We start from the raw sequence: 27446 nt of genomic DNA, 5'->3' as shown, positions 1-27446 counted from the left end.
GCAGCCGGCCCAATCGTCCAATGGCAACCGTCAGCCGGGATGTCAGTTGTATGCAACTAACGAGACCTTTCCCCACCAGTCCTGCACCAAAGGGGTATGTGCATTTCATCAGCACTTGCGTAGGGTGAGACCTAAGCCTATCTCCCATTGGTAGATTGTACTCGATTCGAGTGGGCCCTCGGATTCCCGTGTTCACAGTAGTCCTTGTCATCCCCCCAATGTCCAGATACTCTAACTGCGATACACATCGTGAAAACAGCACGAAATCACGTTCTATTAGGGTCCCTTTTCTTTTCTTTTTCTTCTGGCATCATTCAGCATAACCTATGTTGGATATAATGCCCAACATGGCGACGAAGTATCCCACCGGGAACTTAATTCTCACCGAGTAATATCGCTAAGACTGACTTGGTCATTCGCCCTCACTTTGAAAGTATGGACACTGGTATAATTACATATTTCACGGTAAATTTTATAGTATTCCTGCCCAGAATTGTACCAACCAGCCTTTATACATATATATGCATACCACTATATAAAACTTGAATCTGGTACCTGGTGAGTAGGAAATATGGAGCGGCTGGAGCTGAGATACCCAAGTATTATATTACCATCGACCTATCGATTCTTTCAATTTGTATCTAAGCTACGTTATTTAACCGTAAAGTTGAAACAGCACCTAAAGCAAACACACACGGGCTCTTTCAGACCAACCACTGAACGTGCGAAGGACCGTTAAGTTTATAGATTTCTAGGGGAAAGAAGAAGGAATACCCCACCCTAGAACATCCTGTGTCAACTGCTCTAAGCATAAACTACAAGAACTTCGAGTATAGGCTTCCGGAGGCCTTTTGGCCTGTATAGTCCAAACTCGCTAAGTCTGATATCGCCCTTCGATGCTCGTGCAATGAGCACGAGATTCGAAATACACTAGAGCTAGATGGAGGCTATACGGAGCTGGTGGAAGGCCAATAGGCTTGAACTTCGTCGTATGGCCAAGGTAGCCTAGGATCACCTTACTTTGCCAGTAGCAGAAATAGATGCCGAGAGATTGTTCAATGGTGGTAGCGATGCACTGGGAATTCGATGTTTCTCTATAAAAAAACAAGATGCTTAGGACCCTGATAAGGCCGAAAGACGCGGTGCGTTGGGGGTTTTCAATGGTTATATAGTCATGGTCTCATTGGGCATACATGCGCTTGATATTCTAGACCTTATTTGCAAGTATTTTCGTAGGGATCGGGCATCTCAAAAGCTTGCCCCACAAACCTTTCTCACTACAAAGGCTAGATATTGGCTCGTGAACTTCAATTAGCTTGGATGGCCGTGCGGAGTGGTAACCGCGAGAAGCTTGACCAAATGCCCTCCGACCAACTCGTTGATCGCCATCACAGTTACCAATTGGAGACAAAGTTACTAATAGCCCGCCGACAGACCCGAGCTGAACAATTGACTGGGCCGTGAAATAAAACGATATCCTATCCATAATAGGCATTGATATGGAGGAAAATAAAGCGTTATAGTATGGATCAGTCGTCCAGACTTTCCCTCTTCCAAGGTTTTTTGGTTTGAGCGAGCAACTGCAAAACAATGCGTCAGCGCAAAACCGCATCGGCGGGGAGAGTCTGCAGTTGTTAGATTAGAATCTTATCTGAACGGAGATTCAATCTACTTTGTCCTCCTTCCGAGGGTCTATCTTCTCGACGAGGTGAAAAGCTACTATTTTGCTGCTGAGCTTCTAATCCCGCATTTGTGATGACGACGGGACATTCTCTAAGGGCACAGTGACTAGCAGATACTAACGGCATTTTTAGAAGTGATTGCATTTCACTAGAACTCACAGAGACCTTACGCAGTTGTGTTCGTTTCTCTATTACTTTGCTTAATAAAGAGTTGATAATCAGCGAAGTGGACCCCACCACGAATCAGCACATCCAGAGCTTGGGCATAACACTGAATCATGAATAGCCCTCGATTCTAGGCTCTGCACAAAAGAAGGCGTTCGTCAGCTTTGTCACAACCGGGGGGGCGTCGAACATCGATTACATAAGACTTTTAAGGTTAGGCCGAGGTCGATAACAACGTCATGATTAGGAAGGCTATCTAGGTAGGTACCTACCTAGGAGCCGTAGTTTGTGAATGAAAGTGAGGCTACTAGAAGGGCTACTTTGCTGGCCGTTAGGAGAAGTCATCTCTTGTTCAAAAGCAATAAGGACTCAAACAATATTATTATACACAACTGTTTACAGTTCCATCACAGGGCCTTGACCAAATAAAGCCTGCTCTCTGGCTTTAAGACACTGTGCCTCAAGCATCCACAATCTCAACAGTAGTAAATACATTTCCCTGTGTTGCCCTCGAATAAGGACAGGTTTCCTTTGCCTTCGCGACCACCTTCTCAACCTCCTCCCTGGTCAATCCCTTGACCTTGACCTTCATGTCTACCCGAATACCCATATCCATCTTGGCAACATTCCCAACTAAATGTACTGCCGTCTCCACAACACTATCCTCCGGCTTCGATGGCATTCTGATTTTCAACATGGCCGCCGACCCATTCATTGCTGACTGGAAGCACGCGCCGTAGCCCGCGGCAAATAGCTCTTCCGGATTTGTCTTTCCTGGTGTGGATTTCCCGCCGAACACTTTGGGTAGGGCTAGATCGAGTGATAGGTCGTCACCCTCGATGTGGCCTGACCGGGCACCGGTGACCTTTGCGTGGGCTGTAAATATGACGGGTGCTGTTTCGCTGTTGAAGAAGCGCCGGGCCGGGGCTCGCATCAGCGGCGAGGTCCGCAGGGACGCATTGCGGAGCATGGGGGTTGCTGCTCTGAGGACTCTCATGGTTGCAGTAGGTATAATATTGATGTTAGGTTGTGAGGTTGTGAGGTGAAGGAGGGTTTGGTGCTGGATTGGCAGAATTGGAGAATATGTCCGAGGAGATAGGAATCTAGGAATGTTTAATAGTTACATGGAAAGCTTCTTCCCCAGGCCCAGACTGGCGAATTACGTTACCCAGCGTGGATGCTTACATATCAATGACCTATACCACTTTTCTGCCACACCCCGCTGCCCCCTTTTTGCTCCTTTTGACTAGGCTCAAGCGGCTCCGCTATATCAAGTGGCTCTGTCGTGTCGGGATATTTACGGTGAAGGTCTTCGCGGAGAGCTTGGAAAATGTACTTCCTATCATCTTTGTTATCCAATTTCAAGGAGGAGATCTCCTTTCACTAGAGGATCTAGTAGTGTAGTTAGACCTCGAAAACCGTGGGTCGAGAGTCTCGACCCGCTCCTCAACTATGTATAAAAGTGTATAAGAATTTATGAGCCTATTTATGCTATTTTATGTACATAAACGTTCTAGTGTTTCATATACTTCTTGATACCCCACTAACAGTACTTGCAATATCCTTATCGAAATCTGCAAATTCCTTCTTCCGCTCAGCCACGTCATATAGTACATCGAGGAGCTGGTAGTATGCTGGTACTGCGACATTGGTGTGTGGCCTTTTCATGGAGATAAATAAGGCAAACGGGCCCCAAAAAGTTTCCAGATCAACCAAAAACTGCATAAATAGGGGAAATTTTAGTTAAGAGCCTTTTCGTGCCTTTCCCCAATATTGATTCAGTTTGATCGCAAACTGTTGACATCTGCTATGAAATCCTTGTCTTTAGCTATATATAATATACAATAGAAAGATTAGAACGAAATATTCTGCAAATCCTGACATAAAATTGAGTAAAATAATATATCAAACCAATCCAAATTAGTGCTAGAACTACAAAGCACTTTGATTCCTTTTGTATGAACCCAGCCTCTTTGGGCAAGCTCATTACTATATTAGGTTAGCCTAACTGTTTCTGACCAAGTGACGTCAATATGATACTAGGGTCTACAGAACTTGGAAAACAGAGAAGTATGACAAACTTCTTGTAACGGATTTTCTCTGGTAGTAACAACCTTAGAACCAGCAATTCTGTTATCCAAAAATCCTTTTTCTTCAATTCATTGCATCCTACAACCCCGATACTCACGCTCATCCTCAACGAGATATCAATACGAACCACTTCAATCCGCACCTGAAACCATCTCCAGATATCATATTCGCGTCTCAAAGAATGTGGAAAAACATAATCTCAGCCGGCCTGAAAGCCACCCGAGCCACTCGGGGCCAGGTCTCAAAGGCCACTACCCAATCCCTCGCCACCCCAACAGCAACAAGAACGCCCTTCAGCACAAGCCCACTCCCCCGGATCGAAAAAGGCCAGGACCCGCTCGACCGTGAAACCTTGAACCCGGAGCGCTCAGAGACCGCCAAATCTGGTACGGACGGCGAGGTCGCCAAGCACCCCTCTGCATTCGACCCGAAGAACACAGCACCCGAGAGCGAACTCGCGGCTACTGAAGAGGAAAGCAGACAAGAAGGCAAGACAGAGAGTCCTCTAAATATGAGCCCGGCCAATAGGGATGCTAGTGCTTGGAGACACGAGGCTGAGGACGGGCCTGATCGGAATCGGGATCGCGCGGCTTCCAGCTCTCGTGGAGCACCGAAGAAGGGCCGTGGCATTCATGTGAAGGAGGATGGGACTCATGTTTCGTACCGAGATTGAATGCTTTCTTTGTTCATAGTATCGCGGGCAATAAACGATCATGTTTCTTAGGGAGTTCAGCATTTCCAAAATACATGTTATATTGGGTTTCGATCAATGCTATCAAGTAAGTTGTCCATAGCCGCGTAACGCCATAAATCCCAAACCATAAGAATTATAAATGTCTGTATTTACATACAGACATAGCATATTTCAACACACCGAGGCGTTCAAGAGGAGCTTTCCTTGCTGTATTTGATGATATCACTGCCAGCCAGGATCCAAACTTTCTCACTGCCCTCAGGAACATCACCTTCGAGCGCCTTGAGACCAGCATTGACAGCGGCTTTGCCAATAGCATCTGCCTCTTGGGCCCATCCATCCTTGAGACCAGAGTGCAGCTTACCAGCCCAATTCGCAATGAACCGAATACCAGCCTCAAGCGGCCGGCTTTCCTCACGAGTACCAGCAATCAGCCCAGGGCGCAGAATGACCATGCGCTCAAAGCCAAGCTTCTTGATATCCTCCTCAATCTCGCCCTTCATGCGGGTGTAGGCAATGTTGGAATCCTTGTTGGCACCCGCAGCGGAGATCAGCACGTAGACCTTGGTACCAGCTTCGTGCGCGGCCTTAGCCAGCTCGACGTTGAGCCCATGCTCGATCTTGTATTGGTTATCGAACCCGCCTGCGGCTGCCTTTGTGGTCGCAAAGGCAGAGAAGAAAATGCTGGGGGTCGGGCTGAGGGAGGAGAGCTGGCTTGCCCAGGTGGCGGTATCGCTGGAGACGAAGTTGGTGAGCTTGGCTGGGGGCTTGCCACTAGCGGCGGGCGGGGTGCGGCGGGAGATGGTGTCCACGCGAGTTACAGCAGGATTAGAAATAAGGCTGGTGAGGATATGGGAGCCCTATCGGTCATGCGACTTAGCTCGGGTTCTAGCCTGAGTATGTGTGTTTGGGAAGTTTCCGGACGAGTAGACACTTACCACCATACCCGTACCACCGATCAATGCGACATTCACCATGTTTGTGTATCTGAAGTTGTAATTAGAGTAAAAGTGTGTTGTGTTTGTATAGCATAAGATACTAAGAGGGGGCGCAGGAGGAGTTCTAGAGAAATCCATCTAGGCGCAGTGCCTTTCGTCATCCACATCGAGCTAAACTACATTGGGTAAGATCGACTTAGGCTATCTACACAACACATGCACAATAATTTTGTGTACATAACTTGGCTATGAAGAAACATAGTTAGACATTGTAGCTGGATTTCAACCAACAAGCTTCAAGGGTACTAGTCTACAGCTTGTGTACAGAGGACTTAGCAGTCCATCCTCTGAATTTCTTTCCATAAAAGTAAAATGGGATCGCAAAGAGGCACCACATTGTGCACAAACACATATTCATCATAATGGGCTTGATAAATCCACTTCCGTCAACCCATTTAGTGATGAAATTGCTGAAGCCATATCCCCACAAATTCTTGTTGACAGTGATAGACACAAAGATCGAGCCTGCAACAGGCTTATAGCTGTCAACGGCATAAGTACTGGCGATGGCTGGTAAAACTGCAACCTGGATGCCAGCTGCAGTGTACCCAATAATCACAATTATCTGTGACAGTCAGGTAAGTCTTAGCAAAGATTAGAAACATAAAGGACTTACCCGCCAATCCCATTTATATTCGTATCCAAATGCAACAACAAAATTGCCAATGATCATAATCACAACATAGATTGCCATGGCCGGCAGACGCATTTCTGGCTCTCGAACTCCATTGTTTTTACGAGTGGCTCTCATAGAAATCCAATCCGAGAAAGGTCCATTAGTTGCCAGCCCGATGAATGCCCCAATCAAAATAGCAAAGTTGAAAAAACCAATGGTCTGACTGTCAAAGTTATATGGTGGTTGTGCGAAGGCTTGGCTCTGTGTGAGATTAAGTGTCAAGAAGCAGCTTGACGTCCAAGACACAACAAAGGCAGAAAACATAACGATAGGGAATGTCAGCATCTTCCAGGGAATCCAGAAGCTGTTAAGGACAGATTTGAAGGTAACGCCATCTACCTGCCATAGCTTGAATTGCTGCTTCGAAGGAGCACCACGGTGCAGATATGGATCCTGGTCAGAAGCTACTTCCACTTCGATATTCTCATGCTGTAATACTTCGACTAACCTCTCGGGATCTAACTCGTTTGTTTTCTGATCAGTTTTTGGTGCCACCTGTGCCTCATTGGGGTGAGCCCGGTGCCATTTAGTCTCGGGGAGGAGGACGATCTGCAAGATGAGCACGAGGCCTAGGAGACCGACGTTCAGCCAAAAGAAGCTGCGCCAGCCGATGTGCTCAGCCATTGAGCCTGCTAGGATAGGTCCGACCTATGAAGTGTCAATGTATGGCCTTCTAGAGATGGGTGGATCTTCGTACGATCATTGAACCAAAGTACGCTGTGAAATACAAGGTGTTATACGCGCCACGCTCGTGAAGGAAGATAATATCCGCGGTAATCTCGGGTTGAGAAGTCTGGGATAAATTGTCAATACTAGAATCACCGAGCAGCGAGTTCTTGAAACAGTGACAAACCTCCGCGGGACCAGCACCAAATCCGTTAAGCACACAAGCGCCTATATAACTGCCGTAACTTGTTGCTACTGCACGCCAGATATTGCTGATGAGGCAGATGAGGGTTGAGAATATTAGGACAGGCCGCCGACCGTAGCATGTTTGAAGGGGAATCCTGCATCGCTAGTGTGAGCGATTGTATCTCTTCAAGTTAGTAGATGGAAGTTTACCAGAAGAAATTGCTAAATCCTAGCACCAAAATGCAAATTCCTATAAATTGCACAACACCGGCAAGATCGGAATTGAATGATTCCATTAGTTGAGGAAACATAGGTGCCAACGCCAGAGGTCCTAAGCCCTGACTGAAGGATGTTGCCGTGGTAATGGCCATCACGCTCATCTTCCAAAACGGGCTCCAGTTCTATTAGCGCAATATTAGAACCCATTTCCTTTTGATAGAATCCTTTGAATTTGAAACCTACTAGGGGATCATGAGGATCCTGCGAAGGCTGGGGCACCAGAACCCGGCTGGACTCAGCTGAGGATTTCACAAAATGGTGTGTGCCCACATCAGCCATGATCTCTGTGCCTGGATAGATGGTTGTTCCCAGCTCCTCCTCAATTCTACAGGAAGGTAATTAGCACAGACAAATTTCCACAGGTGATAGGCGTGCTTACTGATGGAGAGCCTAGACGGGATAATTTGTTAGCTTCGCAACAGTCGTGGCACTAGAACCGAGGAGTACTCACGCGTTCATCATGGTTCATCTCCATGGTGGACCAATTTGTCCTTCCAGGTGCGTCACTAGCAAATTGCTTGTTGGCGCAAGATCAAATGGTTAGGCTGATCAGCCGAAGACTTCACTGGATTGTTTGGATCTGCACCACCCAAGCCGGAATCGCGTCCGTTTATATCTCAACCCGACCAGTATGGCTTTATCTGTGCGGAATTTGGCCGGAAGTGCCAATCAAGCATTTAAGAGGGGTTGGTGCATTAAAGATCAGCTTCGGTGCAATCATGTACGCTCCGCATGCGCCCCTTGAGGCAACGCGTCCAAACGCTATTCACCCAAAAGAGCGACCACTCAAAGGGCATATAAGAGGAAAATAGGGCTTACGGCTATTCTACCAGGATTATAATGCGGGGACTAAGTTCTGGGGTGTATCCACTCGACCGCGGATTATCTCCACACTCCTCGGTTATGGCCTGCTATCTATTTGATGTACATAGATGCCCTTCTGGCTTCGCCTATATTTGCCACCCTATGTCATTCAACATATCCGCGAAACGTGGATGCTAGTGGAATGGGCGAGATCTAGGAGCGGTCTTATTTGAAGTCCCTGAATACTAGACAAATGAATCCCCTAAGGATTTTTCATGTAGTTTGTGACGTAGATAGTCTAAATCTAAGGCTGGATGCAGACCTTCACGAGTCTCTATACAAAAGGTTCGAGTTCAGATGTGTGACTATATTTATATTGACGCAGTGAGTGTGTAATATTTGTGAAAAAATGTAAGGGCTGGCTAGTTAGTCTCGGTGGCACGGCGCAGGAACCAATCGCTAGTGTGTTATCTGTTTGATGACCGGTACTTCGAACTCAATCCTCGAGACATTAATCGGCTAGCAGCGAAAGCTCGAAGATGTGGACCTAGCCACTATACTATATCAAGGGTTAAAGGCGAAAAGGGCTACTCCCAACGGAAGAATTCCGCCTCTCCACTCCAGCCCTGGAGATTGCGTCCTGTAATTCAACGAATGGTTTTCACTTATGATAAAATAACAAGGCTGCAAGGAGTACAATTCACTTACCACTTCATTTTGCAGATGCACCCCTAGCGTATAAATTGATATGGGTGGTGCTAGCAAGAGCACTTAAATTGCAATATAATATACCGAGGTTTGAAAGTATTGCTGTATGCCCCCCTACTTAAACGTGTACGAGTCGGCTTAGTTCCGGGATGCCGAGGTTTAAGATACTGACTTTAGTCAGAGGAAATGGAAGATTGGCAAATAATTTCGAATACAATTTTTGACACACATAGCTCTTTGGCATGCCAATCCACTTAGGTTACTCGGATATATTTATACGGGAATACGGTAGAAACGCGCCCCAACATCTCCCAGGACAAAAAAAGTGCCCGATGGAAATGCACAAAAAAAGCCACAGTGTAGCGGTCGGTTTCCGCAACTAGTTGCCTCAGTGTTGGATCCACTATTCGACTTGGTTCTTATACCACGCGGGCGCGTGAGTTCGATAGAAATGGAACCATCGGATTTTATCTCACTTTTCTTACACCAGTAACCATTATAATGAGTTCCAAGACTGAGAATCCGCAATTTGATATCCCCGCTTTTTGCAAAGCCGGCGTTGTCGTCGACGAGGGCCCTGATTTTCGGGTTGAGGTGCAGATGGTACCGGTCCCTGAGCCTGGTGAGTATCTAGATACAGATCGTCATCTTGTATGGTCGACAAGTTGCTAAGAGTGTTTTATTAGGACCCGATGATATCCTGATTCGGCTCAATTTCACCGGCCTCTGCTCGTCTGATATCCATATGATGAAAGGCGATCTCGGTGTACCACCGATGTCCACATTCGGCGTGCGATCTCCGGGCCACGAAGGCGCCGGTATCGTTGTAAAGGCCGGCGCTAACGTTAAGAACTTCAAGCTGGGTGACAGGGCAGGTATCAAGCCGATCACTGATACGTGCGGATCTTGTGCGATGTGCTGGGATGATAAGGAGACCTATTGCAAGACGGCTATTCATACTGGTTTGATGACATCTGGTAAGTTAAATCACCTTTATTCACGGAAATAATTCTTATAGATCGATAGGTACATATCAACACTACATTGTTTCCCCGGCTCGATACGCGTCGCCTATTCCAGATGGCGTCCCCGATGAAGTCGCTGCACCGATTATGTGTAGCGCAAGCACGATGTATCGTTCACTTGTGGAATCAAATCTTCACGCTGGATCCTGGGTGGTCTTCCCAGGCGGAGGCGGAGGCGTGGGAATTCAGGGCGTACAACTCGCTAAAGCTATGGGAATGCGACCTATCGTCGTAGACACGGGCGACTCTAAGCGCGAATTATCCCTTAGAATGGGAGCAGAGGCTTTTATCGATTTCAAAGAGACCGAGGACCCCGTCAAATCCGTGATCGAAACTGCGGATGGGGTAGGAGTCCACGGTGTTTTCGTCACTGCACCTGCAGCGTACAAAAATGCGGTCTCGTATGTTGGTCAGCGGATTGGGGCTGTCGTCATGTGTATTGGAATGCCGCCTGCTGGTTCGACAGTTTTAGGGGCCGATCCCTGTGAGTTTATCTTCAAGAACCTTAGTATTAAGGGGTCTTTGGTGGGTACTCGGAGTGATACTGCTGCTGCGTTAGATTTTGCCAAGCGGGGTATGCTGCAGCAAGTTTCTGAGATTTATCCTATCAATCGGTTGCCTGAAGGAGTTGAGAAGTTGCGAAAGGGGCAGGTGGCAGGGCGGATTGTAGTGAATTTCAATTGGGAGGAGTAACGGAACCACATGCTTGAGGCTCTACAATGTTTCATAGGCCGTTCTTTTGTGCTACCCTACTGAGATCTCAAATGTAAATTTTGGCTTGTAATCATCGGGTATCGCGAGTACCGTATGGGAATACAATCCCCAGTGTTGAGTTGTATTTATGTAGTCTCCTGGGCACCTGTCAGTGTGATTATGTAATTATCAGTGGGCGGTGGAGATAAGGCGAGGGTCGTGTTAGCAAAACTCCGAATGTTTTGTTTATCATCCTCATATCTCCAGGGCTCTCTCTCTCTCTGGGACCCTTGACCATTGACGTTCGAAAAATGTCACTCCTTTAGTTACCGCCCGAAATATTGAGAATGGTAGCATCAGAGCTACCAGGATGTCGGGCTGTGCTTGACTTGATGTGCGCCAACAGGTTTCTTAATGACCTTCTAATTCGTGATCTTTATAAGAAAAATATTGATACAGATCCACGGGGGTCTGCCTTGTTTTGGTGTGCAGCTAGTGGGGCTAGACAAGGGATGCGGCACCTATTATCCTGGGAAGTGGATGTGAACAGAGAGTTGTGGTGCTACGAGGACGAAAAGGACCAAACGCTAACATGGGAGCCAACTTCAGCTCTCCACTTGGCTGTCGAGGATGACAACTTGCCCATGGCAGATCTGCTTTTGGAACATGGAGCCGATGCGAATGCGATATTCCCAGAACGCATGCCCACTTCCGTTGTCTGGCTCACACAACGCACGCTCACTCCCTTGGATGTAGCTGTAGGGCGGGGTAATGAGTCTATGACTCTCTTACACCTTCAAAATGGCGCTAAAATAAGAGATGAAATCACTCTGCGTCGGGCTATAGACCATGGAGGCTTACTGGCTGCGGTGAAGGCTGGTCATCACAAGCCTCGGGACTACGACTTCATCAAACTATCCGAAGTAGCCCCCAATTACAATTTTCGGGCTGTGGTAGAGGTGCTGCATTTATATGGCGCCAATTTGAATGAAGATTCTCTTCTTCATGACGCCGTAGAGCATTACGGGTCTCTTGATAACGGTGTCATAGAACGTCTCTTAACCCTTGGCGCCGACGTGAATGCGAAGGAGAGTGAGGGGGATTCAGTCCTATCTCGCGCTTTTGAAAACGAATACTACGACTTTCAACGATGTAAAGCCTTTGTGCAATTGCTTACAGCTCACGGAGCTAAAGCTAAGCCCGGAGAGCTCGCAAATGCCCTTGAAAACGCTATGTTGAGCGAAGAATTCGATTGGTTTGAATTAATCCTTGACCACGTAGCGGACGTGAACTCCCTATTGTATACTGAGGGGAATTCCCTACATCTCGTGATCGCAAATGAATTCGATCATCATGCATCACAAGAAAAGTTCCTCAAATCACTCCTAAACCGAGGAGCCGATGTTCTTTTGAGATACCATGAATCTAAAACGCCATTGGAGCATGCAATCTCGTTCTCATGGAATCAAAACCTAGCGAAGCTCCTTCTCGATGCGGGGGCCAAAGCCCAATGTCAAGGCAAAGAAGGAGCCCGGCTCCTCACTAACCTCATTGCGGACGGGGTAAACGCCTGGTCTAACCCGGATACCAACGATCTTCGGGACTACTTGGATGGGTTTCCGGCATTGGATTTACATGAGTTCAGTGGGATAGATGCTACGATCCAGTTGCTTATTGGGTGTCTGTCCAGACTACGTAGATGACTCTGGCCAATGTCCTCTTGACCAACCTGGTGTTATACAGTTTTCTTCTCTACAGCCGTGGCTCTCGAAAAGGGGGGAAGCATGATTCAGTTTTGCCTTGACCTATTGATCGGTTATGTTTCTACTTGAGCTTTGGGGACATTGAGAAGTCTAGAAGCATCGATCTATGCATCACTAAATAACACATATCAAATCAGACGAGGAATCTGTTTGGAGAACCAACTCCTTCACGGCCTCGATTTACTCATGTACCCAGTGTCGGAGGTCTTGTGCTACTGAAGCAACAGAGCAAAGTATTGTCGGAAGCATCCGGATTTTCCTACCAGGGAATGAATAGTTAAAGGTAACTTTCAATGAAAACGACAGATAAATGCTTTTGATTGAGTCTTAATTCAAACAATTCATTTGAATCGCACAGGAGACCATCTAAATGTCATCATTATCATGGAATGCCCAATCTGTCACGAGACTGTTTATACTCGACATTTTTTAAGGTACAATGTATTCCTTCTAGAGAGGAATAATTGTTATTTTGAAGCATAATGTTCCATGGATATACATGGTTCTTCTAGCCATCCATTCCAAGGATGAGTGCGAAGGTTAGACTTATATGTATGATTGATGTTCAGGTCAATATCCGCACAACATGATCAAGCACAGCGATGCTATGATTTAAGACGCCTATCAAATAAGCAAAAATACCTGCTCAAAGATGACTGGATATGAAATGAGTTGAGCCTATATCAACAAACAATAAATTAATGGTGAGGTATATATGAGTAGCTCATTGAGTCACAGTAGGCTGATCATCCTCACAAACTTTAGAACTAAACATGGGTTAACTGAATTGATGATCATTACATCCCACTCGTCGATTTATATACTGTAGATTATCCCTCTTTTCATGTGTGGACAGAAGTCAAATTTTATTTCAAGATGTCTCTTGACTCCTTGCCCTTCGAGGTAATATGTCTCGTTGCATCGTACCTGCCACAGAACGGCGACTTATTCTCACTTCTGCGATGCAATCGTGTGCTTCATTATACCGTGACTGATATCCTTTACAAGCGAGGCGGAAAGATTACACATTATGTACTGCCATGGCTGTTAGAAGGGGGGTTTGAACGGGGGATCCAGCACCTAATATCGCGCAACAACCTGGACGTGAACATTACAGTGAGCTCCCAATCCAGCTTTATCAACACACCTTTGCTTATTGCCATCGCGCTTGGTCGTACGAATATTGTGGAGCTTCTTCTACGCAATGGAGCGCAAGTCAATCTTGGAACACATATGTCCACCTTGGAATATGCCGCGACTCTCGGATACTACGACATGACGGGCTTGCTCCTCCAGCATGGCGCCCATGTAAACCTTGTGGATACGAGGTTCGGTCTTACTCCTCTTGGATGTGCCATGGATTTTGGTGCCACATCCCGAGAATGTAACCCACACTTGTGGACTAGTGATATACTATATGGTGATCGGGCAAAATTCCAAGGAGAGAATGAGTTTATGGCTGTGATCAAGTTGTTGTTGGCTCATGGAGCAGATCTACATTTCCAGTCAGACCCCACTTTATCTACTTGCCTACACAGGATTCCCAAGAGTCCATTGAAATCGATAGGGGAATTGTTCCGTCTGTTTATCGATTATGGTGCTGATTTAAACGCACAAGATTCAAAAGGAAACACTCCCCTTCATGTTGCCTTTTCCCATCACGCATTCAAGGGAGATATGAAAGTCCAAAAGGAGTTTGTATCATTGCTTTTGAGGTCAGGTACCAATGTTAACATAAAGAACCATTATGGAGAGACACCACTACATATCAGCCTTGACAATCCGGGCATCTTGGAAATTCTCTTGAAACCAGGGGCGAACACTCGTTGCCGTGGGAAAAGCGGAGGTGAAATTATTTGGAAGCTTTTGAGAACCCCGTGGCAAACGCAAAAGAAAGGCACAAAGCAACATACGATCAATACCATCTTGATAGAGCTACTCCTAGAGCACGGGGCTTGTGCAGATCAAATCATCGATGGGAGATGTCCACTGGAATTGCACGCGGCAGAGAGATATCCAGTGCTGAAAGATTTGATGGTCAAGAGGAAGATGGCTCCAAGGAAAGCTCCCCTAAAGAAGTCATACCAGGCTCCGAAAGATAGCAGGGAAAAGAGAAAAGAGCCGACGAAGCCCACCAGGATACTACCCAAAAGGAGAGCCACAGAATACGAGAAGATCACGGAACCCACGAAGCCTATGAGAACCCTAAGAACAAGGATTCCTCACAAGGCTTGAACTAAAGCCGACCCACGTGGGTTTTGCCTCCGAGGGGCTGTGCACGGGTGTGAATGTCCGATTTACACGACTTGTTTACAGATCAACTCTCATCTTTCCGGGGGGGAGAGCGTTAATTGCTGGTTGCTATTAAATTGAGGAATAATTGCTTCAAATATCAATGCAGAAGACGATCTAGCTTTCAAATCTCTAGGCCAAGATTGCGTATCAGACTCATAGTAGTGTCATATGATGTCCCTTGGGTTCACTTAGACCTGCAGGTCAGGACGAGGGCCAATTTGGACTCTGCTTCGGACGCACTACCAGATGGAGCAGTCCGGGTGATTCTCGATAGGACTAGTGGAGAGTTCACAAGCACCACGAAAGCTTGGCCTTTTCAAATTTGGGCTGATTATGCTCAGATGCGTTAGAATAAATGCTCATAGAAGATAGTATTGTATTGCGTAGTGATATAAATGGAACATCGAATATATTAGCTGAAATATTTAGCGGAGATGCCTGGGTTAGAAATATCATTGAGTCCTAGATATACTTTGAAGGGTTCTATACAATCAGATCTTGGCGTTTTGTGAGAGCTTCTTTTCTTCAGCCTGATAGAGCTTGACCAATTGACGCACAGACAGATCAAGCAGCACGTCTTCTGATCCACCTGGAATACGGGCACCAGGAACATCACGAAGGATGGCTAAAGGTGAGGTTAGCTTATCTCAAAACCGACTGATCTTGCGGCGAACATACCTTCGACCAATTCACCCTGGCCAGTTTTGGTAAACCCGCTTCCTCCAAACAACAAAACTGCTGTTTGGGCACATTCGTTCAAAACCATAGCGGACTTTGCTTTAGCCAATGCTGTCAAGCCACCAAGTTGGCGATCACCTTCCTCTTTGCTGAGATGAGCTAATTGGTACAGGATCTGCTCAACCCACGCCCACATAGATTCAAGCTCAGCGCCTGCTTTAGCCAGACGGTGGCGGACCACGGGTTGGTCCATGAGTGTTTTTCCGAAAGCCTCGCGCTTGAGGCAGTACGAGAAAGCAGCAGAAAGGGCCACACGAGCCTGCCGAGTGACCCCAACGGCAATAACAAGTCGCTCATGGTTGAAGTTGGTCATGATAATACGCATGCCGTCGCCTTCTTTGCCAATAATGTTCGACACAGGAACCTTGACGTCGTCGAGCTCGATGTATGTGGTCCCGCCTGTGATCTGACCCGACACTTTGAGTCGGCGCATTGAGACACCGGGGTGGCCCTTCAAAGGCACAACCAAAACAGAAAGGCCCGCGGCTCCTGGTCCACCGGTTCGAACGGCCATAGTGGCATAGTCCGACCAGATACCATTTGTGATCCTGGTTATTGGTGTCAGCTCACAGCCTTATTATTACTGCAGAGTTGCCTCTTACCATTTCTTGGATCCATTGAGGATGTAGTGCTGGCCATCGGCACTCTTGACAGCAGTTGTGGTGATGTTCGCGACATCACTGCCGGCCTCAGGCTCTGTGATCGCAATACAGCCTCGCTTCTTGCCTGTGAGCAGATCGGGCAAGAACCGCTCCTGCAACTCAGCACTACCAAATTTATAGATTGGTGCAATTCCGAAAGCGAATCCGGCGTTCAGCGAGCCAGCTGGGCCACTGAGACCAGAACGGGCCATCTATTTACAACCTGTCAGTCAATTACCTTGCGATTATATATCGGAGTCATTTAATTTTCATGACATACCTCATCACAGTAAATTCCTGTATAGATGTAGTCCCAGTCTTCAATCTTGACCCCCAGGATCTCGTTGATTCCCAGACGCTTCAACCAATCCACAGGTAATGGGGCCGGCATGTTGGGCAACAGCATATTATGCTTGCAGAATGTGTGGAATACATGCTCGGGGACTGTTCCTTCACGCTCCCACTCCAACGCATGCTGGATTAAGTTCTCTGTTGCAAATTCACGGCATGCTTGTTGGAAGCGACGGTGGGCAGGCGTAATGTAGGGAGAAGGGAGGCCACGAAGATAAGGCGGCTCTGAGAACGGGATGGGATTCGGTGGGTTGGATGCCATGATAGAAGAGTCAATAAAGAGAATTATTCTCAAAGAAAGCTATTTAGGACTAATCATTGGACTCTCTGGGTGTTTATGTACCAGGATCAATAATCTCTGAGGGGGTGGAATGGGTTCTCCGCATTCTGGGGTAAAGTGGGCGGCCGAGGCTCGGTGCGGGGATTTGTGCAGATCGATGCCGTGCACAAGTGCACAGTATGTCAATCACGTGTTGGAGTTAATACGTCTCTACAAAGGTATATTCTAGCTTTAAACTTTATAGGGAGGCCATTATTACCAGATTTAGAAGTAAATAAGGAAGACCATCTGGGAGGACAAAGAGATGAATGGTGCATTCAGGTGATAGACACTAGTGTACTACTTACAATAGTAACGGGGGCCAAGATCGGCGAGAGGGTGATCCACATATTGGGCGGAGCTGTGTGTATGCCGAACAACAAACAGTCTTCATGTTGATCATCATCATGGGGAGACCAGTGCAAACGGGAAAATATCCCAGAACGCGTGAGGAGCGTGACTCCATGTTTCACTAAATTACACCTAGCATCACAAAAAAAAAAAAAAAATCAGAAAAATCAAAATTCGAGAAACAATCAAAAAGTACAAGGGGAAATTGATTTCGATCTACCCTGAATAATCTCCTTCCCGTTCGATCTAACTTAAAATACATCGGCACAAAGAACTGGTCACCGGTTGCTCGGATAAAGAAAATTCCATCAAAGTGTGTGCACGTTCGGGCAAGCCAGCACGGTCGCAGTGTTAGTGATAGTCAATGTGAGGATGCCAGGGGAATCAGTGACCTGGCCCACTGCCGCAGTGATGACCGGCGAAGCATCAGATCCAATTGTATAGTTGGGCGCCGAAAGAGTCGAAGTCGGCGTGGGAACCTTGTCCAAGGTTACAGGGTGGGAATAGTCTGAGCACCAACCTATAGTCTTAGGCACAATTCCAGGCTTTGTATATCGAGAGTTCAAGGTGCTGGCAGTGCTGGGTGATGGAGAAGGATGTACGTGGGATGAATGATGGACGTGGGATGGATGATGGCCGTGGGATGAATGATGGAAAGGACGAGAGCTGAGAGTAGAGCTCACCGTGACATAAACGGTAGACGCCGCAGCGTTGGGGCAAGTGGAAGTAGCCGGTGAAGGAGTGTTCACACAGGCGGTGCTGTTCTCAGAATTGCGGACAGTGAACTTATCACCCTGCGCGTAGATGATGTACAAGTTGGTGCCGTTAATACCGCTGATTTGGTAACCATAGTCGGGGGTAGTATCGCAGGGGATTTGGACAGAGTAAGACAGATCCGACGTGGGGACGTCGATGGCCAGCGGAGCATAAGATGGAGGCCAGGAGACAAAGTTCCAGAGATAAAGACTGAAGTTGGTAGGATCGGTATCAACGCTAGTCCACTCGACGTTGACGATGGACCCGGCTGCGTAGGTCGTGTTCGCAGCGGGGCTGGTGATTTCAATGGCAGCGACAAGCGAAGCGAGCGAGACGACCAGAGGTATCACGGAGCGCATCATTTTGATTGTCGTTTTCTTTTGCTCAATCGAAAAGTTTTAAGGAGTGACCGATGATGCAAAGAAAGTGATTTAAAACAAAAATATCCAAAAAAAAGAATGACAAGAAGTTGGAAGAGTTGGTTAGTTGAAAGGTAGAAATAGGGGCCAACGAGCATATAAATACTCGACTGCGGAGATTTGCTCTACAACCCATTAGGAATGAACCAATGATCGGAATGTGACTAGCCTTAAGAGTGGACTCAAGTGGTTCTTGCCGTAAGCCTAATTTTATATTTTATATTAATCTTTGCTTCGGATATTCATGATTGGTAGTGTTTAAGACAATTTGGACATTGGATCCATGCCCGGCTTTCCTATTAGCCACAACACAGCTCGGTTCTGCTGTACGTCGGGCGAAGAACTCAGTCCGGTACCAGATACCAGATAATCACCGATTAATATTATCCTTGGCCATTAAAACGCCACAGGGTAAAAAGCGCACGGTTCGCTCCTCAACAGCTCGCAAACTGTCAACGTGCCCCTATTCCCCCTACTAGGCAACATGGTCCTGAATCTCGGATCACCCACACGGGGACCATTCCAGTGACTGTAAAGTCTATTACGGAGCTCATCCATTTTTGTAGGCGAGATGTGTGGTTACGCAGTTAAGTGGAAGGAGAGAGGAACGGAAAAGACCGAGATGCTAAGGCCTGTTGTTGATATCTACGATAGTAGATGGTGATGTTACGCACTGCCTGACTGGTCATAGTTATGTTAGAAGCTTCCGGGTTATACTTGCTTATCGTCCAGCCTCCAGCGTCAACGATCTGTCTCTCAACTGACCTGTTGCTTCGCAAAGCTCTACTGCAGCCTAAGTCCTTTTGAGGGTATCGAGGAACGATACTAGGTTAGACTGCGACATCGCCCGTCCATGGGCCCCTAGGAGGGGCCTGACGCCTATCCACGGTGGGCCTTAGGCCATTTGACTCTTAGGGGGCCCGTCTAAAAGGCGTAAGGCCTATAGGCACGCCTATAATAGGTATTGCCTAAGTGCCTATGCTTATATAAAGTTACCTAAAATAGACGTATAACCTACTAACATAGTAGAATAAGGGCTTAGTGCTGTGGCACCGGTGCTGTGGGACTTGTCAAGGCCTACTTGGTACTCCCATGGGACCAAATGGTGGGAGCTGGCAAGGTCTAATCCGACAACAGTTACTGATCAATCTTGGGAAGCTCCGCTCATACAATCTTAAACGGGGATAGTCGGCCTATATATATAAACATACGAACATGTTTTTGCTTGTTCTTTTCAGATGCTTTCTAAATAATCTGTCTAGGTGACCTTTTGGGTGTGGGCAAAGGCGGTAAAAAGCATAAATTGTGCAGAGGAATTTTCCATGTGTCATCAGGGTTTTTCAGTGGTCTTTTTTGGAGTCTTTTTTATACAACTAGATATTTTGCCCCCGGGATTTGAAATGTCGGCGAAATCAGAGAAATAATCGGAATGCCCTTGGCTGAGTAATGCAATGCTCCGAAAGCGGGCGGGGATGCGCCACTTTCCACCGCCCTGAAAAATCTTATCGCCCGATAACAAGCACGCAATTGCCACTAACCGCTTTGGGCAAGTTACCTGGGGTTTTTCTCTATAACCAAGCCATGAAGAGGGGAGATTCTCTTTCTCCCCACCTTCTTCTTTGTTTTTGTCTCTAACAGATATCGGTCTCATATCCGGTGTCAAGAAGAAGTCATGGGTTCATCAGTTCCAGCCCTGTCGGCCTTGAATGGCCCGACCTATGTTACAGCCCAGACACTCATCCAGCAAGTCGCATACTTGTTGAGTGACAAGATCTTCTCCTACTCGCCGGAGACTTTCGATCTTGATGCTGCCCTCAAGGAATGGACCTCCAAGGGTGAGACTAATGCCAATGGCGAGTCACCCTCTGTCAAGGCTCTGGAAACCCGCCAAGGTGCCGGCAACATGGCCCTTGGCTACCTCTTCTCTCAGGACTTCGATCTGAAGAAGCGCCACATTCCCCAGGGTATTGTTGCTTCTTCAGCAACCCTCCCTTATATGCGCGCCGCATTGGAGCAACTCTCTCTGCTCTACTCCGTCGCTAGCCCAGTCGCTGCACACGTCGCTGCTGTGGACTACGCCGGCGAGGATGGCCTAGTCTCCGACTATGCCTCTGCCCTCTCTCTGGCCGAGGACCTCGGTCTGGGTCTGGTCTCCAGCGGTTCCGCCCACGAGTCCCAGCACATGGCTCTCTTCACCACATTGCTCTCCTCAGTCCTCCCCTCGATTCACATCTACGATGGTGTTCGTGTTGGTCGTGATACCACCCGCATCATTGATGTTCTCGATAAGGATGGTCTGACTCGCACCTATGAGACTGTCCGCAAGTCTCTTGATGAGTCCCGCAACCGTCACCTCGATGCCCAAGGCAAGGTTCTAGATCTGCTGAAGACCCTGAACGGCGAACTCGGAACCGACTATGGTGCTTTCGAGTACCACGGTCACTCCGAGCCTACCTCTGTGCTGATTGCCTTCGGCACCGTCGAGGCTGCTCTCACTGCCCAAATCGCACGCTCTCTTGCAAAGGATGGTGTCCGTGTCGGTGTTGTGAATGTCCGCGTCTACCGCCCCTTCATCGAGGAGGAGTTCCTGCGCGTTCTCCCCCAGTCCACTAAGACTGTTGCAGTTCTTGGACAGGTCGCCTCTGAGCAGGCTGTTCAGGAAGAGGGTATCCACTCTGCTCTCTATGAAGATGTCCTTGCTTCTTTGACTTTCGCCACTGGCCGTGAACACAACCCGGGTTGTGTTGAGATCAAGTACCCCCGCTCCCAGCGTTGGGACCTCATCTCTACTGCCGCTGCATTCCAGCGCGTGTATGACCAGCCTATTCTCACCGTCGATGGTGAAACCAATGCTTCGCTGCAGTTGCTTGACCCTGCTTCCGTGCAGGAATACACTTTCTGGGATGTTGACACCTCCGTTACCGAGGCCGCTGCTCAGACTTTGAGCCAGGCTCTTGGCGCCGACTCGGCTAGCAACGTCACCCTCAGCCAGACTCACGACAACCTCGTCCAGGGCGGTGCCATCCGTGTTGACATCCGCAAGAGCGCTAAGATTGTTGACGCACCTTACGCTGTCACTGCTGCTGAGGTCTCTTACGTTGGTAACATTTCACTGCTGAACGACGTTGATGTTCTGGCTTCCGTCAAGGACAACGCCAAGGTCATTGTGAATGCACCTGGCGTTAAGGATGAGGATTTGGAGAAGAAGCTTCCTGCTACCTTCAAGCAGGCTGTCGCCCAGCGTGGCATCTCCGTCTTCGTCGTAGACTCATCTGCCATTGAGGACTCATCTCTGAGCGCTCTTGTCCTCCAGGCTTCGTTCGTGCGTGTCGCTCTGCCTGCTCAGGAGGCTCTGGCAACCAAGAAGCTGTCCTCGATTACCGGAAATGCCGAGGCCCTGGACAATGTTACCAAGGATCTCGAGAAGGTGCTTCGCCAGATCGAGGTTCCCGAGTCTTGGAAGGAGCCCGAGGGCGTCAGTGAGGCCGTTCAGCTCCCCAAGGACATCATCGTCAACAGCTTTGTCTCCTTTGACAAGAACGAGTCCGAGCCCCCCACTCTTCTCAAGGACTGGGAGACTGCTGCTCGTGGCCTTGCGTTCAAGGAGGCTTATGGCACCAGGGATGCCCTTCGCCCTGACCTTGCTCACAAGACTTTCACTGTCCACGTCAAGGAGAACCGACGTCTCACCCCTCCCACCTATGATCGTAACATCTTCCACATCGAGTTCGACATCGGTGAGACTGGTCTGAAGTACGACATTGGCGAGGCCCTCGGTATTCACGCCGAGAACGACCCCGAGGACATTAAGAAGTTCATCGAGTTCTACGGTCTGGACGCCGACGCAATTGTCGAGGTTCCTAGCCGCGAGGACCCTGCCGTTTTGGAGAACCGCACCGTCTACCAGGCTCTGGTCCAGAACGTCGACATCTTCGGTCGCCCTCCCAAGCGCTTCTACGAGGCCCTTGCCGAGTTTGCCTCCGATGAGAAGGAAAAGGCCAACCTGCTCATCCTGGGTGGTCCCGACGGTGCCACCGAGTTCAAGCGCCGCGCCGAGGTTGACACCGTCACCTTCGCCGACATCCTGCTCGAGTACCCCTCTGCCCACCCCGACTTCCACGAGATCGTCCGCATCATCGGCCCCCTCAAGCGCCGTGAGTACTCGATCGCCTCGTGCCAGAAGGTGACCCCTACCTCAGTTGCCTTGATGATCGTCGCCGTGAACTGGGTCGACCCCAACGGTCGCGACCGTTTCGGCCTGGCTACCCGCTTCCTGAGCCGCCTGCAAGTCGGCTCCCCGATCACCGTCAGCGTCAAGTCCAGCGTCATGAAGTTGCCCCCCAAGTCCACCCAGCCTCTTATCATGGCCGGTCTTGGTACTGGTCTCGCACCATTCCGTGCCTTCGTCCAGCACCGCGCCCTCGAGAAGGCTCAGGGCAAGGAGATCGGCGCTGTCTTGCTGTACATGGGCTCCCGCCACCAGCGCGAGGAGTACTGCTACGGCGAGGAATGGGAAGCTTACCAGGAGGCTGGTGTCATCACTCTCCTCGGCGCTGCTTTCTCTCGTGATCAGCCCGAGAAGATCTATATCCAGGACCGTATGCGCCAGACCCTGCCCGAGATCATCCAGGCCTACATTCGTGAGGAGGGTGCTTTCTACCTGTGCGGTCCCACTTGGCCCGTGCCCGATGTCACCGCTGTTCTGGAGGAGGCTATTGCCACCGAAGCTAAGAACAACGGCAAGAAGGTTGACACTCGCAAGGAGATTGAGAAGCTGAAGGACGAGGAGCGTTACGTTCTGGAGGTCTACTAGACGCTGTTGCTTCGTTGTCGCATGACATGATTGCATGATTGACATATTTTTGGTTTTATTCCCCCTCATTGTATTTAGATCCTGATTTGGGCTAGCGCACTAGCCTTGAGAGACTTCAAAAATGCATCTAGAATTTCATGGTTTTTAATCATATCTCCCTTAAATTTAGATCCCTCGGTGGTTAAAATATATGTAATTTAACGGAATGTACTTGGGTATCGGCTTTGAAGACAATGCCATTCATAGGAACACCATCCAAAATGCTATGTCGTGTCTAGGTCGTCTATACATACATCTTTTTCTTGAAACTCATGCAACGTAACAATCAAATATGACCACTCACTTGGGTCTATTTGAGCCCATACTTGGTCTTTCCATATGCACCACCCTTTTCCTTCCTCAACTCCAATGCCCGACGATAAGGTGGTGCAGTAGGTGGCTGGATAGGATCCAGATTAACATAATCCGGAGGTAAAGTATATGTCGCATCGGAATCCCAAGCGGAAAGATCACCACAAGCAATGAACGACGGAATCCACCGGTTCTCAACTGCGAACTTGTTCGACAGTTTCTGCGGTTGGGGCCGGTCTTGTGATGTTGTGGTTTGAAGATGACGGACTTCAGTGGAGTAATTGGGCGTGGGATTGCTAACCGTTGCGGGTTGTGACAAGGTATTTCGGGATTCCGTGTCCTGGTCGATTTCCTCGCGGACTTCCACGCCCACATTGCCATCTTCTGACACGGCTACTGGAGCTACGGCTCCGCCGAAGAGTGGATTTTTCAATGCGGCCATACCAACGACTCCGCTGTCACTGACAGGTGGAATGAAGCCTTCGCAAACCACAAATGCCTCTAAGCTACTAGCGCGACTACTGCGTGGCTTCGCGACGCTGACGCGCTCGAAGACGGTCCGCAGTTGCGCGTAGAGAATATCGACATCGCGGCCACGGAAGATCTTGGCGACGAACTTGCCGCCTGGTCGGAGAACCCCCATTGCAAGGTTTAGGGCTGCGTATAGGAGTTGTGATTGAATATAGATATCTAGGTCGTGCAGACCTGTTACATCTGGGGCACCGTCGGAGATGACCAGGTCGACGGGGTGAGGTTGTCTGATAGCCTCTGTGACTTGTGATGTAGCGTCGGAGGATGTGGATGGTTGTTCGTATGCTTCTGGGTCCAGAGCGCGCAAGAGGAGAGGGATCGTAGAGGGGTGTGTGATATCAGCCTTGAGTGTTGTGATACCTTCGAGCGGTGCCATGGGTTGCAGATCGATGGATACGATCTTGACATTCTTTCGGGGCTTTAATTCCGAGCTTGAGGAAGGCTCATCGCAGTCCATTTTATCTTCATCGACCGTCGTTGTCTCTGCGCCCTCCAATCCCTGTTGTTCTGTCCGCTTTTTCTCGAGCCATGCTCGCCGCCCAAAGCTTTCGCCCTTGATCAAGACACGGCTGAGCACTTGACTCCAGCTTCCAGGTGCAGCGCACAAATCCACGACTCTTGTCACGTTGTCCGGGTTCTCGTGCTCGAATAGGTCGAATCGCTCGTCGATCTGGATAAGCTTGAAGGCGGAACGGGCGCGCCAATTTTGCTCCTTGGCGAGACGGTAATAAGCATCGCGCTTGTCCTTGGATGATTTGCCCATCTTGAAAAACAGGCTGCTCAGGCGCAATTGGCAGTCCTAGTTTGTCAAAGTGGGTTAATTTTGCGGCGAACGTGGGGAACGAAAAGATAAGATTCCAAAGGCGGACCAAATTTTCTGCCGCTTTTTTTCTTTGCGAATCTTCCCCGACGGTGTACTTGGATCACTTGTCTACCGGAACACACAGTAATACTCAAGAATTACTCCGTTCATAATGGGTCAAAAGCGAGCACGCGATCCCAAAGCCCAGGTGGCTGAGGCAAACAAACGCAAGAAGGCAGTCAAGTCCGACGCAGCTACAAACGACGATTATGGCACTCTTGGAGTTGAGGACCTCAACTGGAAGGAAGTTGCTATGCCAGATCGCATGGAGGATGCAGAGGGTTTCTTTGGACTGGAAGAGATTGAGGGTGTGGATATCATTAAACAGAGTGACGGAGGTGTTCATTTCAAGGTATGAGGCTGCATGCTTTGATCGATCATGTTGACTAAACGCTAATACATCTGGTTGGATGGGTAGGCCAAGTCTGGCAAGCCAACAAAATCGATTATCAAACCCCCGTCTGAAGATGACGGAGAGGAATGGGGTGGTTTTAGCGACGAGGACTCGTCCAAAAAGTCTACTACCACCGAGAAGGCTCCTGCTGCAACCGAAGTGAAGGAAGTGAAGGAAGATAAGAAGTCGAAGAAGGACAAGAAGAAGGAGCAAAACAAAGCCAAGAAAGAAGAGCAAAAGTCCAAGGAACAAAAGCCTAAGGAGCAAAAGTCCAAGGAGTCCAAACCTGCTCAAAACCAGAACATCAAGGCCGGGCTCTCATTCGCGGCTCTCGATGATGTCGAGGAGGATGACGGCGTGGACGTGTCGGCTTGGGATGGGCTTAATCTTTCGCCCGAGACCTTTACGGCTCTTTCTAAAATGAAGTTCAGCTCCCCATCGGCCATTCAAAAGGCCAGTATTCCTGCCATTCTCGATGGCCACGATGTTGTTGGAAAGGCCTCCACAGGTTCCGGTAAAACATTGGCATTCGGTATTCCGATTATTGAGCATTACTTGGACAAGAGAGGGAAACACGGAGAACAGTCTGACGAGTCTGAAAAGAACAAATCCCCGATTGCATTGATTCTTTCTCCCACTCGAGAACTAGCGCATCAGCTTGGAAAGCACATTGGAGAGCTCATTGCCAATTCCCCTGATACCAACGCACGAATCGCTCTTGTGACCGGTGGTATGTCTATTCAGAAGCAGCAGAGACAGCTTGCAACGGCGGATATTGTTGTTGGAACCCCTGGACGTGTGTGGGAGATTCTGAGCACGGGAACGGGATTGATCCGCAAAATGCAAAAAATCCAGTTCCTGGTCGTCGATGAGGCGGACAGACTGCTGAGTGAAGGGCATTTCAAGGAGGTCGAGGATATCCTTAATGCACTAGACAAACACCAGGCCGGAGATATTGCAGACGCAGAACAGGAAGAGGAGGAGGAGGAGGCGCCATCTCACAGGCAGACTCTTGTCTTCTCGGCCACATTCCACAAGGATCTTCAACAAAAGCTAGCAGGCAAAAGCCGCTGGTCAAGTGGTGATATGTTGGACAACAAAGCTTCTATGGAGTACCTTCTCAAGAAACTGAATTTCCGCGAAGAGAAGCCCAAGTTCATCGATGTGAACCCGGAGTCACAGATGGCGATCGGACTCAAGGAAGGAATCGTTGAATGCCCTGCTATGGAAAAGGTAAGACACTCTCCTCGCGCCGCTCGAATACCGATACTAATTTAAATGATCAGGACCTCTATCTCTACTCAGTGCTTCTCTACTATCCCAAGAACCGCACAATTGTGTTCACAAACTCCATCTCCGCTGTCCGCCGCATTACTCAGCTTTTGCAAGCTCTTCAACTTCCTGTGTTCGCACTCCACTCAAACATGGCCCAGAAAGCCCGACTCCGTTCCATCGAACGTTTCTCATCTCCTACTGCCAACCCAAGCTCAATTCTTGTCGCCACTGACGTCGCCGCTCGTGGTTTGGATATCAAGGGCATTAATTGCGTCATCCACTACCACGTTCCCCGCACAGCAGACGCCTACGTTCACCGATCCGGTCGTACTGCCCGTGCCGGTGAGTCCGGAAAGAGTATCCTCATCTGTGCTCCTGACGAGGTTGTCGGTGTTGCCCGTCTCGCTGGCAAGATCCATGCCAAGAAGGCGAAGAAGGCCGATGACCCCGAGGGACCTAGCAAGAAGGTTCCTCTCGAGTCTCTCGACATTGATCGCCGAGTGGTTTCTCGCCTCCGCCCCCGCATGGCTCTCGCCAAGCGAATTACCGACTCCACTATCGCTAAGGAGAAGGTCAACACCGAGGACAACTGGCTCCGCGCTGCGGCCGACGATCTCGGTGTTGAGTATGACAGTGACGAGTTCGATCAGTCTAAGGGTAGAGGCCGTGGTCGCGGTGGTGGCCGCGAAAGACGTGACAAGGAGGCTAGCGAATTGAGCAAGAGCGAGATGGCCGGGCTTCGTGCGGAGCTCAAGCAACACCTTTCCCACCGAGTGAACATCGGTGTCAGTGAGAAGTATCTTACAGCCGGTCGCATTGACATCGATGCTCTCCTTCGTGGTGAGGGCAACGACGCGTTCCTGGGCCACCTTGACCCTCTGACTTTCTAATTTTGAATTTACTGAAGCATTGGGTTTGTA

General features: G+C 48.8%; 11 protein-coding genes across 11 annotated transcripts; 5 read left to right on the top strand and 6 right to left on the bottom strand.

Annotated features, from left to right (window-relative positions):
• Window positions 1-2307: 2307 nt before the first annotated feature.
• PEX2_092570 (Peroxiredoxin, OsmC-like protein) lies at window positions 2308-2844 on the bottom strand (the record flags this gene model as incomplete). Its single annotated transcript, XM_016746527.1, has 1 exon — window positions 2308-2844. One exon carries the CDS (start codon window positions 2842-2844, stop codon window positions 2308-2310), a length of 537 nt encoding a protein of 178 aa, XP_016600243.1.
• A 524-nt stretch (window positions 2845-3368) lies between these two features.
• On the bottom strand, window positions 3369-3572 carry PEX2_092560 (uncharacterized protein; the record flags this gene model as incomplete). Its single annotated transcript, XM_016746526.1, has 1 exon — window positions 3369-3572. The coding sequence occupies one exon, from the start codon at window positions 3570-3572 to the stop codon at window positions 3369-3371; it is 204 nt and encodes a 67-aa protein (XP_016600242.1).
• Window positions 3573-4119: 547 nt separating this feature from the next.
• PEX2_092550 (uncharacterized protein) lies at window positions 4120-4611 on the top strand (the record flags this gene model as incomplete). Its single annotated transcript, XM_016746525.1, has 1 exon — window positions 4120-4611. One exon carries the CDS (start codon window positions 4120-4122, stop codon window positions 4609-4611), a length of 492 nt encoding a protein of 163 aa, XP_016600241.1.
• A 209-nt stretch (window positions 4612-4820) lies between these two features.
• On the bottom strand, window positions 4821-7912 carry PEX2_092540 (uncharacterized protein; the record flags this gene model as incomplete). The annotated part of the gene is made up of 10 exons (XM_016746524.1): window positions 4821-5492; window positions 5571-5618; window positions 5965-6195; window positions 6247-6954; window positions 7004-7099; window positions 7160-7313; window positions 7369-7559; window positions 7621-7762; window positions 7817-7827; window positions 7889-7912. 10 exons carry the CDS (start codon window positions 7910-7912, stop codon window positions 4821-4823), a joined length of 2277 nt encoding a protein of 758 aa, XP_016600240.1.
• Window positions 7913-9450: 1538 nt separating this feature from the next.
• On the top strand, window positions 9451-10667 carry PEX2_092530 (zinc-dependent alcohol dehydrogenase; the record flags this gene model as incomplete). Its single annotated transcript, XM_016746523.1, has 3 exons — window positions 9451-9571; window positions 9636-9926; window positions 9976-10667. 3 exons carry the CDS (start codon window positions 9451-9453, stop codon window positions 10665-10667), a joined length of 1104 nt encoding a protein of 367 aa, XP_016600239.1.
• Window positions 10668-11179: 512 nt separating this feature from the next.
• PEX2_092520 (ankyrin repeat domain-containing protein) lies at window positions 11180-12370 on the top strand (the record flags this gene model as incomplete). Its single annotated transcript, XM_016746522.1, has 1 exon — window positions 11180-12370. One exon carries the CDS (start codon window positions 11180-11182, stop codon window positions 12368-12370), a length of 1191 nt encoding a protein of 396 aa, XP_016600238.1.
• A 2846-nt stretch (window positions 12371-15216) lies between these two features.
• PEX2_092510 (acyl-CoA dehydrogenase family protein) lies at window positions 15217-16717 on the bottom strand (the record flags this gene model as incomplete). The annotated part of the gene is made up of 4 exons (XM_016746521.1): window positions 15217-15350; window positions 15404-16011; window positions 16066-16316; window positions 16385-16717. 4 exons carry the CDS (start codon window positions 16715-16717, stop codon window positions 15217-15219), a joined length of 1326 nt encoding a protein of 441 aa, XP_016600237.1.
• A 716-nt stretch (window positions 16718-17433) lies between these two features.
• On the bottom strand, window positions 17434-18243 carry PEX2_092500 (GPI anchored serine-threonine rich family protein; the record flags this gene model as incomplete). The annotated part of the gene is made up of 1 exon (XM_016746520.1): window positions 17434-18243. The coding sequence occupies one exon, from the start codon at window positions 18241-18243 to the stop codon at window positions 17434-17436; it is 810 nt and encodes a 269-aa protein (XP_016600236.1).
• A 1729-nt stretch (window positions 18244-19972) lies between these two features.
• On the top strand, window positions 19973-23113 carry PEX2_092490 (sulfite reductase subunit alpha; the record flags this gene model as incomplete). The annotated part of the gene is made up of 1 exon (XM_016746519.1): window positions 19973-23113. The coding sequence occupies one exon, from the start codon at window positions 19973-19975 to the stop codon at window positions 23111-23113; it is 3141 nt and encodes a 1046-aa protein (XP_016600235.1).
• A 349-nt stretch (window positions 23114-23462) lies between these two features.
• PEX2_092480 (tRNA methyltransferase TRM7) lies at window positions 23463-24758 on the bottom strand (the record flags this gene model as incomplete). Its single annotated transcript, XM_016746518.1, has 1 exon — window positions 23463-24758. The coding sequence occupies one exon, from the start codon at window positions 24756-24758 to the stop codon at window positions 23463-23465; it is 1296 nt and encodes a 431-aa protein (XP_016600234.1).
• Window positions 24759-24969: 211 nt separating this feature from the next.
• Window positions 24970-27416, top strand: mak5 (ATP-dependent RNA helicase MAK5; the record flags this gene model as incomplete). Its single annotated transcript, XM_016746517.1, has 3 exons — window positions 24970-25209; window positions 25276-26484; window positions 26538-27416. The coding sequence occupies 3 exons, from the start codon at window positions 24970-24972 to the stop codon at window positions 27414-27416; spliced, it is 2328 nt and encodes a 775-aa protein (XP_016600233.1).
• Window positions 27417-27446: the final 30 nt, after the last annotated feature.

The sequence above is a fragment of the Penicillium expansum genome, assembly GCF_000769745.1.
Source record: "Penicillium expansum strain MD-8 chromosome Unknown contig313, whole genome shotgun sequence".
Taxonomy (NCBI): domain Eukaryota; kingdom Fungi; phylum Ascomycota; class Eurotiomycetes; order Eurotiales; family Aspergillaceae; genus Penicillium; species Penicillium expansum.
This window is presented reverse-complemented; position numbering and strand designations above follow the sequence as displayed.